This window comes from Bacillus rossius, chromosome 10 (assembly GCF_032445375.1).
Source record: "Bacillus rossius redtenbacheri isolate Brsri chromosome 10, Brsri_v3, whole genome shotgun sequence".
Taxonomy (NCBI): Eukaryota; Metazoa; Arthropoda; class Insecta; order Phasmatodea; family Bacillidae; genus Bacillus; species Bacillus rossius.
In genome coordinates this window covers 37,151,438-37,169,480 of record NC_086337.1, presented here as the reverse complement: position 1 = coordinate 37,169,480, position 18,043 = coordinate 37,151,438, and the positions used below count along the sequence as shown (strand labels likewise).

Genomic DNA, 18,043 nt, shown 5'->3' with positions numbered 1-18,043 from the left:
AATGTTATAAAATAAGTATTGACTTATAAATATACCTGAGCCTGTTCTCTGAGCCAAAAGAGATTATTTTATTAGGTGCTACCATGATACTTTATTAAGATAAGAAATTACTATGATAAAAACATTGAAACCGTTCCTTGAAACTTGAATGCGTGGAAGTTAGAAAGCCGCATGTTTTCTGAAAAGTGCATAGACAGCACTGAGACAAGCGCCAAACGAACTGCTGTAAGCGAGTTTAACTTGGAGGTTAATCGATTCTTTCCCTTCTGTCCTGGCAGGTCATGCAAAATATTTTCATCTTGTCTCATCGCCTTGCTTTTGCTTTTTTTTTTTCCCTCCTTCCTTTGTTTGCAGTGACGGAAGTAGAACGCTCTCGGCCCTCGCCAGTTCTTTATTTAGCGGCCAAGAGAGTAGCAAAACAACGCGCGCGCTAAATACTTCTCCATCCGCGGGATCCACGCATAGCTTAGAAACACCACTAACAGTCACAACTTAGATTTCTCGAGAAAGAAAAACCACATAACTTAGAGCTGTTATAAGTTAGAATGATATTAACTTAGAAACACGTAACTTGGAAACACACTATGCTACACTATTAAACTTAGAACAGCCGTAACTTAGAAAATCATTTCTTAAAACCAAAACAATTTAGAAACACGTAACTTAGAACTGTCATAACTTAGAAATACGTAACTTAGAAATGTTATAAATTAGAAACACGTAACTTAGAACTGTTATAACTTAGAAAAAGGTAACTTATAAACACACAACTTCGAAACACATAAACTTTAAACACGCAACTTAGAACAGGCATAATATGAAAATTATATTATGTGTTCCAAGAAGTGTGTTTCCAAGTCCCCTCCATCCGCGACAGATTATCTCGCCCATCATCTTGTTGACCGCATTGAACCCGATGTGCTACTTCTCTCATTACTACACTGCAAAAAAATAATAAATGGAATGAAATAACCATGCAAAGTTACAGATATTATAAATATGTACATTTACATGGAAACAAATGTTTCACTACAAAAAAAAATGTTTGTGGTTACACTGGAGTTCGGATCGTAAGCCCGGGAATTTATGCATTGTGTAGTCCCAGTATATATTTTAGTTAAAGTGGTTTGTAAACCATTTCCTGAACAGCTACCCAGAATTAACTGCGCTCAATAAAATAATAAACCTATTGTCTAATTGTTGATACACACACACACACACACACTTTTAAATCACCATGGTAATTCCCTGGTAATTATTTGTTCCCTTAGTAAGGGAACAATCGAATCCGTTCTATTTGTTTGTAAATCTTATAATTTTTATCTAAAAAATTTTGTCTGAAACTATTTTTGATTATACAAACCATTATTGCAATGGTTTGAAATACCTTGGGTTTTTGGAATGAGGAAATAAATAAAACTTCCCTATCCAGTACACTATCGAATCCATTTTTATTCTTGTTTAACTGTACAAATATTGACTAAAACTATACTTAAAACAATTTTTTGTTTACTCAACCATTACTGCAAGGTGTAGAAATAAAAAGGTTTGAAAGTATAAAGTAATCATTACTTTTTTAAAAATAGATTTACCATCATAATAGTTAAATATATGGTATTAATTTATAACTTAATCTAAAACTTAGGCTGAAACAATTTTTGAAGAAACGAATTATTACCGTAAAAATTTGAGTTGAAACTAAAAAAAATTCAATTTTTTTTCATAGTATCAAATTTGTTTCAATTTATTTCGAACCATCTTAAAATCATCTTAAACCTTGGTGCAAAGCAAATTTTCATACGACTACGTCATTAGTGCAAGGGATGAAACATAGTGTTTGAAGGTGAAAAAAATTATTAAATAATTACCTTCTTTGGCATATAAAATGAAATTCGTTCTAAACTATTTAATACTCCGTTGTAAACTATGCAATTCTGGATACATTGATTTTAAAATGATCGTAATATTTTAGCTGCATGAAAATTAGCAAATATGTTGTTATGTACATAAAGTTCTTAAATAAAATTTTCCAGAAATTTATAGAAGCCCCCAAAATATTTCCAGAATAAATAGGTGCTTCGAAATCTACCTAAGCCTGTAGGCTGTGCCAAAGCATTAGAGTCCCGGAAATTTCGCGGATTCCTCTGGCCTCAGGATAGGATTCAAAGTTATAGGTGTGCTCGACCCATGTTTACTTTCCCATTGGTTGATTTCTTAGCGAGAACATTTTTATCCTTGTTATGTGGCACTACCTGATTCGCTTACTTCTCTCCTAGCTGGACATCGTTGGCTCACGGTCGTAAAGGGGGCGTGTCCAGATAACTGCGGTCCAATCATGAACACAGTGTAACAGTGTGGAGGTTTGCATTCTAGCTTGCGACTAAATGAATGCGCGAAAATTCCGTGGCTCAAGGAATCAGTAGAGACATGCAAAATTCGCGGATTCATTTCGCGATAGGCTAGCATCAAAACAACTATACCTTCGTACCGCTTCTGCGATTGGCCCACATTTTATCCGGGGAACTGTGAGCCGATGGGGAAACACCAAACCAAGAAAGTGCCTAATTACGGACAGCCTAGTTGAGACGTCTCGCGCGTCAGTAGCCAATGAACAGGTGTCATTTCCGCAAGTATTTAAAGGACTGTGGAGTCTATCCTAGAGGTCAATGAATCCGCGAATTTTTCCGGTCTCTAGGAATCAGTCGTGCGCAGTGGTGTCGTGGCGCCCCAAGGTGTCCCCCCCCCCCCTACTCCTGTAGCTTGTCCCGGCGGGCAGTTTGTTTTCGGAGGAGCTCGTGTGGCCATCCCGGCATCGGGCGCCAAGAGGCCACGCTCGTCAAGACGCGGCGACCTTGATACAGCCGGATGTCCGGCAGATGCACGAGTATTTCGGTCGTGTCCGAATTCCCCCGCCCACCACCTTCTCTCCAACCACCCGCCCAGAAGTGTGAATGTTTGGTTGCGCGATCCTTCCTTCTGTTTGGCGACGAGTAGAGATGAGAAGACTTTGTGCTCGTTGCACAGAAAACTTTTTTTTAATTTTATACTTTAACCAAAGATTCCTTTGGAAATCACTTGCCAAACATTATTTTTTTTTTTAAATACTGCATTGGAATGGTTATTTAGGCATTTATGAAATACTATTTTGGAAACAGTACTGAATAAAGGTCATATAGTCGCGCCTGATTAATGTTTAATAAAACGTTGTTGGTTTTAACGTGACAACGTCTAATAAATCGACGAACGCCGGCTGCACGCACGAAAAAGTGTCCCGTGACGCTCATTGTTCCGTTACGCTGTGTCCCGTTACGATCAATGTACGCTTGCGCCGCACCGACAGAAGTGAAAACCTAAAACTTTGTTTATAAATGTGTAATATGAAATAATTTCTACGTCAAATGTACGTAAGAAAATGAATCTGATTACTAGTATAATTTCAAGTATTTATTCTTTTATTATTAAAATAAAAATGTTTCAATTTTTTTCATAAAAGTATGCAATCATTTTATCAATGTTTTGTTATGACGTCACGTTAAACTATCGTCCGTAAACCGACTTTACAGACAACCAATTTTTTTAAAACCATTCGAAAAATAATCGAAATTCAACAATTGACCTTTATTTTTAATCATGCTTATATATGTGCCAAGTTAAAACTGGAAAACTATTCAGGTAATGGTTTACAGATAACTTGAACTAAAATAGAAATATATTAATTTACAAATATCATTAATTTTACATGATGATATAGTTTCATTTACAAAAAAAATAGTACAGCGTATGTTGACCTTAACAAAACTATACTCTTGTATGCATCCAAATCAGGCGCGAAATAAGGCCGTGTCCGAATTCCGCTGAAATACGTATTTTTTTATGTGTGCTTGACCCTGGTAGTGACATTACACAGACTGTCTGAATTGGAAGTGAAGTATGATGGCGTGCAAGTAAAATAATATGTGTATACCTCTCGCGTACTTTCAGGCAAATAAGCGTTGCCATTTGGAAAAATCGTTTTGTAAATTGTATTTTACTGAACACTTAAGTATTTAAAAGACTTGAAAATAAGTTTCACTTGATATATTTCGCCAGAATTATAATATTAAATAAACAAATTCAATTTTAACAAGTTTATAAGAATATTTCAACCAAAATATGCACATGTACAGATCATAAGGTACGTAATAAAGGTAGAAAATTAAGTAGATTTCCATACATTTTGGGTTTTGGGTAATTGAAATTTTATTTTAATGCGCTCTTGTTTAATATAGATCTATATGAACATAATTGCAATAAAAGCGCGAGAAAAAATTATAGGAGATATTTCTTCAACCATGTCCTAAAATCAGCAGTTTGAGATATGACTTTCTAATAATTCGTTACCAATGGCCTGGATATCAATTTTCTCAACTGATTCTTTTAAAAAATACTTGCCTGTCGCATGCAATTATATTTATAGTATTTGGACCAAAATTCATTTCTGGGTTTTTCTCAGTATGTTGAAGTTTTTGCGCATGAACAGAATAATTCACACAGGTTGTCAAAGTAGAAAAATATGTACACTTAACTTGTAAAAGTTCCCTGTATATTACACTTTTGGTTTTTTATAGAAAATAATCATTTACGCTTCAGGTAAATCAATTTTTGGTTCATAATTATCTTCAAAACCATTGTAGATATCACAATAGAATTAAAAAAGACAATATTGCAACTACTATTTAAAACGTTTTTGAGTTTCAAGTCAATAGCATTAGGCATTTTTTAGTTAAATAATTTCATTCAGGCAGACACAATTGTTTTTTATGTTTTTCATGTATACTGAGTTGCTATAATGAAAAATATTGAATCACAGACACTTCTTATTTTTGTTTTGATTGAACATTAATATGGCTTTGAGTTCATTTGGAATATTTTAAATTCATATAATAATGATTGCTAAGGCTGGTCATACTATGCGTTTCTCTCGCTGCACCTAAAAATTGGGCAGTGTGTGTGTGTTTGTGTGTGTGTGTGTGTGGTTTTTTTTTTTTTTGCTGAGTATTTTTTCGACAGCTTTTCTTAGAATGCTTAATGCAGGACTCTCAATAATGCACTAAGAAAATTTGCAAAACCGAACACGTAAACTACTGATTAGAATAAATCACCCGCATAGTTTGGCACCGGCCTTAGAGAGAAAAGTGTTGTGCTCCTAAATATATATACATTCTTGCCTATATAGACGTAGTATAAGAAACAAAGAAGTGTGGGCTACAAAAATGTACCTGTTTAGTAAATGGTACAATAAATTTGAGAATATATTCAGTTCTAGCTAAACTATAGGATAGTAATGGGTGACTAGAGTTAATAAACTTAAGAACAAAAAAAAATCGCTGCGGACAGGATTCGAACCTGTGCGGGTATAACCCATTGGATTTCAAGTCCAACTCCTTAACCGCTCGGACACCGCAGCTGATACCGTATATTGATGCAAAGTTGGTTACACAATTCAAAATAAGAGACTCGTTAATGGATATTATATGTTAAAAGGGCATATCCAAGAGGGGTTATGACAAGAGAGAGAAAAAAGAGGACGGGAGGCATCTGACAGTAATTCTGAAGTGGGGAAAATAACTGAACAGGAAAAAAATATAATTGTTATGAAAAAAAGTTTGCAGGTTGGTTTTTGGTTTGTTTTGGGTATTAAAACATGGTCAAGAAGTACTATTAGGTTAGCTGGGTCAGTCGTGCTGAGCATTCAGCGTCAAAGGGTTTCTCAAAAAACAGGAAGTCGTAAGAAAATTTTGTAACTATTCCTCACAAACTAACTAAAAAATTATAATAAAAGGTGTTAATTGTTCACTATTTTATGGCATTATTGACCCTACTCCCCATGAAAAGTTTGAATTCCGAAAAATGTCCCCTCTTTCCGTTTTGAGATGGCTACGCCGTTGTCTGAGTGTATGTAGCCGTCTAGCAAATTAAGGCAATCTAATTAGAGTTGTGATTGGATGTGGGCTTGTAATATAGAGATAAACAGATTTATTTATCTTTACATTTACTGACAGCATTAACATTTTTTTTCGAAGTATATTTAGAACTAAAAATCACGTTTACATTTACCGCGTGACGTGAATAAAATATAGTAGTTTCTAACCAATCATACGAAGTAACTGAAAGAAGTATCAATATATATTCTGAGAATACTGTTTAAACTGGTACTTTTGTAATACAATTATTTTTCGTGTATTTTTTGAGGCACCGTTTACTAAATTCATTTGTGAAATCTTTGAATACGTTCACGTACAAAGATTTTACCAAATTTGAATTAAATTTTAGTGAAATAAAATTTTTCAATCAGGTTCTTTTAAAAAAAGCCTGTAATTATTAATAGCTCTTATATGTATCTACATAGTGGGAAATTAATGGCAAGAAACTTTGTACATCCAGATTCTTTGTGTCTGTATGTCTCAGTAATGCGATACAAATTTCTAATGCATCGCGTCTGTCGCGCTATTGAGATTACGGCCACAACGACGTGGATACGTAAAAACGGAAACGAATATTGAACCCGCTTCCACATTGGCAACCAATTAGGTTGAATTTCACGGTTACCGAAAATTAGTTTGATTGAAGAAAAAAAATTATACGAGAGTAGGTACCTACAACACGTTCGGGATTTACATATATTATTTAAATAAATCAGAAAGTAATGATTGCAAACTAAATTTTAAAACAACTTTTAACGCAATTAAAACGTAAACAACCATCGCCAACACTGCGGGCGAGTATGTATGAACTCAAATTTCAATTTCTATTGGACATACGGAGTAACGTAAACGTAAGTGCTGGGCATTGACGAGCTTATCCGTACGTGCGTGCCATTGTAGGTGCTTCGTTCCGTTAAGACCAGTCTCTGCTTCCGTTCAGGCCCGTTCCACAGGGGGTGCGCAAGCGGAAGCGGAGACGGGATCACATAAACTCAGATCGATCTCACGGAAACAGTGTTTCTGCAATAGCACGCATATGGGGACGGACCCGTACGGATTAGCTCGGACACTTCTGAAGTCCTCCGTTTACGTTGTTCCGTGCGACCAATAGGAGCCGAGTACTTGGCTGCGGTTTGTTTATGTTCTCAATACGTTAAAAATTGTTTCGAGTACAAGAATATATATTACTTGGTGGTTTATTTTTATTATAAATGTAAATTCTGCCCATGTTATAAACTCGAAGCATTATTATATATATATATATATATATATATATATATATATATATATATATATATATATATATATATATACACAGGGACGCAACAACAGGGAGGGAAAGGGTATTTTGCCCCTCCCCCCCCTCTAAAAACCTTGAAGTGGGGGCAAACGGGGCAAAGAAAGTGCTATGTAATCAATTTTTAGATAATAAAACTGCTTAAATAGCACCATTTTCCACCTTGAAATACAAATTTTCCCGGGGGAGGACCCCCGGCCCCCCCCCCCCCCCCACTTCAATAGGGGGGGGGGATCGATGATTCTTTATAAAAAGGTATATTCCCCCCCCCTTTGGAAATTTAGTTGTTACGCCCCTGTATATATAGTTTGTGACTTTGAAATGCAATCTCACTGGTTGCAATTTGTTACGTTTCCGTGCTTCTTTGGAAGCAGCAGAGACGCGATAGTGAACTGTTCCGGTAGATCAGTCTCCTTTTCCGTGCCACTGTGGATTCGGCCTAAAACCACGGTTGCAGCACTTACCAGTAGGTGAAGAAGTCTGCCAGCGCCGAGCAGTCCAGAGGCATCGCTTCGCCCGCCGTCGTGGCCTCGGCGTTCTTGGGGCCACCCAGGTCCATTTCTTCCCCCCTCGGCGAGCGCCCGTCGAACGCCGTCCTTGAACGGAGTCCTTCGCGAGTCGCACTGGAGGTCAGGGTTGGCGGTGTCTTCCTCTCCGGAGAGAACCGCGTGACTCCTCCTCCCTACTCCCCCCCCCCCACCCTTTCGCACCCCTCTATCGCGCTCTGTCCATTCCGCCGACGATGACCACCTGCGTACACGTTTACTTCTGAACCTCCGCGGATACCACGAAGTGGTAGTCCACTTTTCCTGTGATTTCTCTCTCTCTCACGATAAGGTCGTCGACTCGTGTATCCTTGCTGACGTCTCGCACTCGGGAGCCTCGCCAGGTGCCGGGAAATATGGTCCACGTCAGGTATATTTCCCTACGGAAGGTTGTCGGCCCGTGGAACTCGCGCCGCAACTTCGCGCCGCGGGCGCGGGCAAACTGCGGGCAGAGGTTTTTAAGAGTTCATCCGGGAGGCTACGCGGCGACGGCAGAAGACCGCACCGGGCGCTGTTGCAGCTCCATCTATTGTCGATGGCGTGTATTATTAGCCGCGGGAGGCGGAAAAAGAGTCTGGCGGGCAGCACCCACGAGCGACGGTGGATGCCGCGCCGCGACAAACGGAAAGATTCCCGGAAATAGAACGTCCTCGCTGCCGCAGCTTCAAAGACACAAGGGCAACGAACGAGAGTCACCTGGCGGAAAACAGTAATAACAACCAAAGGGTGCGAATATTTAGGATTGAGGGAAGAAAGGACCGCGGAATGTGCGGCCCAAGGGCTTTGCGCGTGGGGTTAATAAACACAGATCATCTTTGGACATGCCGTTTCAAGTACATTATGTTTACTTAGTAAGGAAATCAGAGCAGCATACGTTTTCACAATTATTAAATATTAAGAATGATAAGGCATCTAGTGCGTGGCAACAATGTTAATAGGCAATAGGAAATAAACTTCTAGCGCCTGCGGCATTGTCAACACACACTTCCTACGTGTACTGCATGTTGTATCTAACCCCCTCCAACGCATTTGATTCTAAATTGTACTTTTAGTAAGGATCCCTAATGTTATTGATAATATAATATAGCCTATAGCCTTCCTCGATAAATGTACTATCCAACACTCTAAGAATTTTTCAAATCGGACCAGTGGTTCCTGAGATTAGCGCGTTCAAACAAACAAACAAACAAAATCTTCAGCTTTATAATATTAGAATAGATAAAGAGTAAAGTATAAAACATTTTCGTGTACAATTTATTTCTGTGAATTGAATTAGAACTATTTGCTAACATAGATACAGTTTTCGTTCAAGCATATATGTGTATTTATATAATGTTACGAACGCGAGAGACAAGGCCGCGATGCGCGCCAGGTTCGGAGCTGGCTGGCGGCCACGCACGGCCACTGACGTCACGTGCCGTCCACTGACGTAAGGCATGCCACGCGTGCCTGGCCGGATTACAAGGGTCGTCGCTACCCTCTTACCCCCTCCCCTTCACGAACATCATCCCATCTCGGGCTATTGCCACATTTAGCAGTCTGGGAATTCCCGGCTTACAGAGGTCCCCGCGTGGAGTGGCGTGAATGAGCGTCGCCATTCTGGATGTTTCGGGTTTTTTCGGGTTGGCCCAGGATGACGCGACTCGTTACAGCCACTCTCGTCGGTTCGAGAAGGGCGCCACAGGTACTTGAGCAGTGACGCCGGCGTCCGCCGCGGGAGTTTGGAGAGTTCGGAGAGTTCCGCGAGTGAAGGGAAGTGCGACTTCGGCGAAGAGAGTGTGAGACCCCCACGAGAGTGGCGTGACGCGGAGCGACGGGACGAGAGAGTGCGTCTGAGTGGCGCGAGACTGTGTCTGCGGACAGGCGCTAGGTAAGGGGTGAACCACTGTCGAGCCCAGCTCCAGTGAGGAGTGCGAACTGTGGAACTTTACAGACATTGAGTGACTTGCGAATAAATTTTTTAAATGCCAGTTACTGGTGATAGGCTATTTTTAAGTACAATTATTTATTAGTAATGTAATAATTAGTAATTAATAAAACTGTAGTAAAACTTAATTGGGCTAACCTTTACGAACCCAGTTCTCCCCACATAAGACATAAAATTGTTGGTGTCAGAAGTGGGATAGCACTGTATAAATAATTTATAAATAGTTAACAGAGAATTAGAAAAAAAAAATATTTTAGAATTTAGATTTTTGGTATTACAATTAGTGTTAGGAACTGTAGTTTGAGTGTAGTTGTAGTAAATTAAGTGTTAGTTTAGGTTAGCTTGTAGTTCAAATTGCATGTAGATCGTAGGACATTAGAGATAGCGACAGACTGGAGACTGGTAGTGTATGTAAACAAGAAAATTAGCTGCCGACGAGCCTAAGAATGTAATTATAAATCGTAACCATATTAAAAAATATATAGATGAAACAAGTTGATACCCCACGCAGTGAGGCAATTTTTAAATACAGATGGACACCACAATTCCCCCCCCCCTTCCACTTTTTCGGCATCTATACCCATGGTAACGTCACATAATTTTTTTTTCTTGAAATCAGTAACATGACACAATTTCTTTTTTTATCATTGGTGATTTCATTCATTACTGTGGTTTACTCTTAGAGGTTTAGTGCACTCCAGTTAATATGAACTTTTGTGATTCGATTTCTGACAGACATTTCTGTCAACAACTTAAAAAAAAAATTTTTAAACAAATTTGTCTTCAAAACTGTTAATAAATGACAAAACGTTAGAACATGCAGTTTCATCATTTTTTTTAATGCCTTCGTGACTAAATGAATTACTTAGCAATTTAAAATATTCGAATTTAGCTTGACTGCGCTAGGTTTTTCTAAGTGTGAAATTTAATAGAAATAGACCAATGTTTTCTGTTGTCTGTTAAGTTCTCCTTAGGTAGCAGGGAATGGCACAATAAACACATGTAGTTTGTATAAATATAATCAAGGCGTAAAATATTTCCGTTTGAAGATAATCCTTTGTTTACTATGCCATTTCACGGCCACAATCAGAACTTAGTTTGTAAAATTTTAATGTATCGGAAATAAAAGTAATTACTCTATGTCTCAGTTTAAAAGTAATATATATATTTTTTTTAAATTTGAAAGTTAGTTGTATTGAAAATATAAACTGTGTCAGAATTCGACCGACATTCTTCGGCCGCAGGTAACACCATTATTTCACTAGAAATGTTTTCTGGCGTGATGTTACCGCCAATTATTGCAAGGAAAATATTTTACGATAGCGCTAGTTTCCGCGGCGATTGTATAAATGTGTTAAATTAAACATTATCCAAAATCTTTAGTGATCCATATGTAAAACGTTCTCTATTGTTTTGCATTAAACCAATTGTTCAAAACTCCGAAGGCATATGCCAGCGGTGGCAAGCACTTCCTAATGTAAGTCGATTCTCGTGTGTGTGTGTGTGTGTGTGTGTTTGTATGTACTTGTTTCGTGTTGGACCTGTAGTCAAAGTTAGTCAGTCGAATTCCGACTCGTTCTATATAGTTCTCTGCGGTACCTATGCTTAGATACAGGAAAAATTCGCGGGTTCAATGACCTGTAGGATGAACTCCATAGTTCTACGTACACTTGGTCAAATGCCTTCCCACTCATTGGCTGCTGTCTTGTGAGACGTCCCAACGTAGCAGCCTGTGATTCGATAAAGCTTTGGTTGGGTGTTTCTCATTGGCCCAGAGAAATCCAGGTGAGTTGTGAGCCAATAGCAGAGGCAGCACTGAGGTATAACTATTTGTGTTTTAGCCTATCGCGAAATGAATTCGCGAATTTTTCCGGTCTCTACGCTATGCTTAATCCTAGCGCAGGAGAAAGTTGTGCTATTCCCGGAGCGTGCCCCACATTTGAATCCTGCAGTTATTTCACGTGTCGCCGTCTCCTCGCTAAATTTGTATCTGGCGTGCAGCGACCGTGACTTTTATTCCAGGAAAAGACCGTGTGCGTCCCGACACTAATCGCATACAGCATATAGGCCAGGGACAAACCACAAGTTTGCGGGAGTTCGTTTTTGTACATCCTCCGTTCTGTGCACCGGGGCTGTGACGACAAGAAAAGCGTTTTTTAAAAAAAAGTGAAATTAAATCTATAGTTCACCATTTTAAACATGGTTTCACTTTTATACTGTTTTAAATCAAAATTTTCAGTAAATAAAATGTTTCCATCTTTTTTTAATGTGTAACATCTTAGCTTTTGGTACGCGACATTTGGTCGGAGTAAATTTCATGAATGGAACGGAAATGTGTAACCACGGTGCTTCCATCCGGGGGGGGGGGGGGGGAAGCGCGAACCAAAATGCACACAAAGGGAAACGTTATAGTATTAACTGCTCAGTGAATTTTAACAAGATGTGAAGTATTTTAATATAATTACTTGTCGAATATCATGTCTAAAACCGAGTTTAGATATATTTTCCAGTATTTTTCGCTTTTTTATCGGAGCCATTACATTATACTTATAGTTTAAAATTTCGGTCTGCTAATAAAAAAATTCAGTAGTTGACGTATTCTAGCGGCGGGTGCGGAAACTGCAGTGATTTGCGTCCATAAATGTAGTTGTAAACACAATTTGCGCATATATTTATCACGCTCGGCATTATTTTAAAGAATTATACGTGTAAATTCGTGTCCGATTTTCGTATTATAAAGTGTATTTGTGACATGAGAACACACGAGTTTTCTCGTCACCAAGTTTAGATTTTACACGTCTCTGGCTAGTACTAAAAGAATCGCTCATAAATTGTTTTTCATAATTATCTGTCAAAGTTACAATTTATCTAAAATAAGAAGAAAAAAAATTTTTTTAGGTAAGTAGAATGTTGATTTTTCAACATCATTCCCCCCCCCCCCCCCCCCCACCTTCCCCCAATCGCACATACACACGATTAAACCGGCGATCGCCCACGTGTTCTGTCTATGTGACCCACGCGCGGAAGCCTTATTATATTCACCGTCAGCACCATCTGATCAGTCCTCGAACATATCAGAAGTTCGTTGCACACACGTGGTCAGAATATACTATTAAAAAAAAAAGTGAACGCGTCTACCGATACTCATAATACGAAACTCGGACACGAAATTACACGTAGAATTCTTCAAAATAATGCCGAGCGTGATGAATATATATGCAAATTGTGTTTTCAACTACATACATTTCGGGACGCGAATCACATACATACACGTAGTTTCCGCACCCGCCGCTAGAATTCGTTGCCGGAGCAGGGCGAATTGCAGGGCGAAATTTTAAGTTATATAATAAAACGCCTCCGATAAAAGCGAAAAAGGTTTGAAAAAAAAAATACTGAACCCCGTCTTTGAAGCTGAATTTCGACAAGGAATTGTATTAATTCATTAAACTTTGGCTTTGTGAACTTTGGTTCGCGCCATCCACCACAGAAGGCAGCACCGTGGTTACACATTCCCGTTCGATGAAACTTCGGTTCCGCTCGCAAAAAAAAATTACTCCTAGCCGATTCCGTGTATCCGAAGATGCGCGGAAACGCATATTGTTTATGAGAGTGTCTCGGGGCCAGTGATGAGATGGTTTCTCCGTGCAAGTTTTCGGGTCGTTACCACAACGCCGAAATAACAACTGAATGAATTTGCGTGTGTTTCTTAAATGTACCTTAACGCCGAAATACCACAATCAAACCTAACCTTACCTAACCTAACCTAGCGTAATATAATCTAACCTAACTTAACCTAGCCTATCCTAGCCTAGCCTAACCTAACCTAGCCTAACCTAGTTTAACCTAACCTAGTCTAACCTAACCTAACCTTTGTGGCAGTCCTGCAATGACATTTTTCGGCGTTAGTGTATTTCGGCGTTGTAGTAATTCGGCGTTGTGGTACACAGCAGTTTTCTAGCTGTCGGCGTTGTGGTCAATTTGGCATTTCGGCGTTGTGGTGCGTCCCCCAAGTTTTCACGTCCGATTATCGACTCTCGTTGGCAGTGCGCACGGAGTGAGGGGGAGGGGAGTTGCGGGGTGGCGCTCACTTGGCAGGACCCGCGCAGCCGTGACCCACTTCCGGGAAGATAACCACGTCTTCCCGCCCCCACCTAACAGGTGGCGCGCGTCGCCAGTGTCTGGTTACACGGTCGCAGTTCAACGCGTGCCACGCCCCTCGCAGTCGCACGGGTCTCTGTTGCTTTGGCGGTGACTTCGACACAAGCGCCGCACAAAGAGACCACGAATCTGTTTCGATTTGCATTGTGTGTACGTGACGTTAGCTCTCGCAATACGGCATTTGGTTGGAGTACTTTCGTGAATCGCAACGGAAAGTGTAACAGACGGTGCTGCCATCTACTGTGGATGGCTTGATCCGAAGTTCACAAATTCAAGGCTAAACTTCATAGTATTAACAGTCGAATGAATTTTAAAAAGCTGGGCGGGCAAGTTTGTTTTAATAAAACTCTTTGGCCCATAAACTAACTGTATGCAAAAAAAAAATCATGTTGCTCGATTGCTCCGTTGCTGCGTGAAAGGACAAACAAATGAACACACTTTTACATTTATAATATTAGTAGTGATTAGAAGCGTTGAATCAGAATTACGGTAGTTAACCACAGTAACTTCCATAAAATACGGGCATTAAAAATCGTTTCCTCGATGCAAACACCATACTCCAGCCAATGTTTTTGGGATACCTCAAACATGACCACGAAGCAAGGAAGATACAGAGTCGCAACTCAATGCTATAACTAACCTAACAACCTAAAAGTCGTTAACTTTTCCGAGAAAAAAAAAATGCTGGCTCCTTTTTTTTTTTTAAGTCGTTCGTTGTTGAATATTCACCATAAATAGTGCTTTATCTTTGGTTTCAAAACTTAAAAAATACATAGCCGCAAATTATGAGTGTTGAAATTCATAACTTCAGTTTGAATTGCAAAAAAAAACAAAAAAAAACGTACGTGCACACATCTGCACATGAGCACTTAGCAACCATGCTTATTTCATTGCCACTTGTCAACAATTTTTTCTAAAGTATAATAATAGTTTGTAATTATACTCAATACGCCATTCCGTTAATGCACCATTCCGTAAATTCTGAACTAAGAATGTTTGTAAATTTATTTGTGTGTGTGTGTGTGTGTGTGTCCTTATTTTTAAGTAATTTCAGTTTTCCTCATATTTCAAACTAAATTTTTGATGTTGGAATTTCTCAAGCGTACTTTTTTTTTTGGCCATATTCCGCCCTGGACAAGACTCAGACCATCAGCTGTACAGAGGTATCCACGGAGTGTGTAAGGGCTCCGCCTACCCGGGCACGGTGTGCAGAGCTTCAGGAAAAACAACGCGATTTCAAAACTACTCAAGATATCAGAAAGGGGTCTGCTTACGAAAAGCATTTAAGAGTTCGCTGAGGGCCGAAAAAGTTTTTTTTTATTTGGGATTAAGTTTTTAAACAGTATTTTTAAGAAGAATTAAAATGGCTAAAACGCATGTTTTCGGAGTAATTTTTAGGCGTAAAACAACCGGTACAGATCCGTGAAAGCACTTGCATTACACCTTTATCTTCATTTCTCCGCCATATAATGTTACGGTCACCGCTCAAATTTCACAGTAATCCTGTGACGACGAGACGAATGCGCGCCAGTTCGGAGGCTATGCCGCGCTGGAATCACCAGGGAGCGTCGCGCTTATCATCCCGCCTCACTAACGCACATACACCCCTGACGAGGCAAGCGCGCGCGGCGCCCTGGGTATAATCTGCCGCGCTGATAGCAGCGCCGCGGCCTGGCAGCGGGGCAGACGCGCGTGGAAGCAGTTTATCTTCGGCGCCGGAAGGCAAGCGCCTTGCAGACCTGCTTAGCGTCGAGGGCCGTCGTAAATAGCTGAGGATGGCGTCTGCTTTGGTCTTTTGGTCTGCTCCTCGCAGCACACAGGCTCAGGCCGAGGTTTGAGCTCGCCTCAAACGGTGGCGGATCCAGAGGTTCACCTCGGAGGGGGCACTCTAGGATTTCAGAATAGCCAGAGAAAAAAATGTCTTAAAATTACTAAATTTGTATTTAATCTACTCACAGTACACATAACATCCAACCACCAGATTTTATGATCCTACAAGAAATTCATTAATTATATTAAAACATTTTATTGGTTTCAGAAACAATCATTTTTGTCGGAAATATTAATGTAGCAGACAACTGGTTTTTTTTTGGGGGGGGGGGGCACTTGCCCCTGGTGCCCCCACCCCCTTGGATCCGCCAATGGCCTGAAGGGTGAGCTTGCGTGGACTTGTCCCCGCTCTTTGTACGGCGAAACAGCGCCATTGAAGCGGGCACAGCTTCGGGTTCTCTTCGTGAGGGAGACTGTGTGACAGGTTTCGAGTGGTGTAAAATACCTCCCAGCGGAATGGGGAGTACACATTTTTTTTTAAAATAATAGACCTTTACAATGCTTTTTTTAAAACGGTTTTTTTAAGTATTGAAAACTAACTGACCTCGAAAAAATGACGTATAACACTACTCTTGACCTTCACGGATTTGCTAGAATTGTTCGTGGTGGCTGATTTCTGTCGGGGCGCATTTTGTTTTTGGCACACACGTGAAAATTAACAAGCGTTTACGTCTCTCTCTCTCGCTCTGAAAATCGTCTCACCGAAGGTAGGACGCTTGAACTCACGTGCCAACAAGACGCTATTATCGTGCTGGCGACTGTCATTTGTCTGCTGTCTCTCAGCTACTGCGACTCAGTAAGCTGCGTCGTTGAAGTCTGGCATGGGAAAAGGTGGACCGGTTAAATACCACCTTCAAATTTACGTTCGGCTTTTTTTTTCTTGTTGCCAAGAGGAGAGGTTCTGTTATGCCATTAACATTAGTAGAGACCTTAAAATTTCGCTGATTCGTCTGGCCTCTAGGGTATAATTTAAGGTCACAGGTGTGCTCAACCAATGTTTGCGTTCCCATTGGTCGATTTCTTAGCGAGAACGTTTTTTATCCTCGTTAACTGGCACTACCTGGTTCGCTTGCTTCTCTCTTTGCTGGGCATCGTTGGCTCGCGATCGTAGAGGGTGGGGGGGGGGGGGGGGGGGCGCGTGTCCAAATAGCTGCGGGCCAATCACGAAGACAGCGCGTGAGTGTTAAGGTTTGCATTCTAAACTGCGAGTTAATGAACCCGAGAAATTTTTATACCTCCAAACATAAGTTATTTTTTCACCGAAATTTAATCAATATTTTATTATTATTTTTTTATTTCGCTCATGATAAAAGTTAAATTCGCAACATAACTACTGTTTATTGTTCATAAATGGTTTAAGGACTGTAATAATTGGTTTAATAAATAGCTAGGGCCATGTATTTTTCGCGAAAAGATTTCTAGACCAGTTTTGTGTTAAAACACTGTAGCATCGTCTGTGTTCCGTGATTGGTCGGGGGTTCTTTCCGTTGCATGTCTACTGTCGGTCCACAAATCACAGTCGTGCATTGCGGAAGACCACACGTCCTGACTGGCCCGGCCAAAACAGGACAATGGCTTCTCTGGCAGGGCGGCAGCCAATCGCAAGGAAACAATCGCTAACGTTGACATATACAATTTTGCAGTCTAATGAGCGATCATGTTTATTCGCGAAAAATACCTGCCCCTGTAATTAGCTTTAAAAACTAAACAATAAAGCCACACCAAGAACTGGGAGCATGTGTTCATGCGGTACGCAGTTTTGAGCGAACCAAACGGTAGCCTTTTTGTCGTTGATAGTTCACCAGTCTGGTCGCGCAGAACCTGCGGGATATTAGGGAGTCTCCAGGTTTGACGTCACAGATGTGAGATCCTGTTCGCCTCCTCGCGTGTGTCAGACCGACCCGGGGAGATGCGGTGGGCAGAGACGGACCACGGACTGCAGTTCCCAGAGACGGGCTCACGAGAATAGACGCCGCCCACCCAAACTCCGCACTTTGGGCCGTCGCGCGCGCGCCTGCAGTTGGAGCGTCACACTCCCGTCTGCTGGCCCACCTGTTGAGCGGTGAGGGGGGATGAAACTCTGCTCTCCGAAGCGCAGCTAGCCACATGCCGGTCTTCAGTGTTCGAGTCCAGGGTTAATGCATGGGCGTATCCAGTTCTAAACTAAAAAAAAAAAAAAAAAAAAAAAGCTTTGGAGAGGGTGGGGATGTGGGAGGGTAGAAATTTTTTTTTTCGGAAGTCTATCATATCATGTTGTACATTTCCCTCTTCAGGTAACATCTCTAATACTTCTCACAGACAACGTTCGCTCCCGAATTATTTT

At 40.4% G+C, this 18,043-nt stretch overlaps 1 protein-coding gene and 1 non-coding gene across 2 annotated transcripts in view; both read right to left on the bottom strand.

Moving 5' to 3' along the window:
* The window catches only part of LOC134535957 (protein FAM184A-like), a 93,838-nt gene extending 85,990 nt beyond the window's left edge, over positions 1 to 7,848 (bottom strand). The window contains exon 1 of the mRNA XM_063375395.1: positions 7,725 to 7,848. Within this exon, the coding sequence (XP_063231465.1) occupies positions 7,725 to 7,819 (95 nt within the window). The 5' untranslated portion in view covers positions 7,820 to 7,848. The remainder of the gene's footprint in view (positions 1 to 7,724) is intronic.
* Trnas-uga (transfer RNA serine (anticodon UGA)) lies at positions 5,365 to 5,446 on the bottom strand. The gene has a single exon. It is a non-coding gene; the product is annotated as a tRNA-Ser (tRNA).
* Positions 7,849 to 18,043: the final 10,195 nt, after the last annotated feature.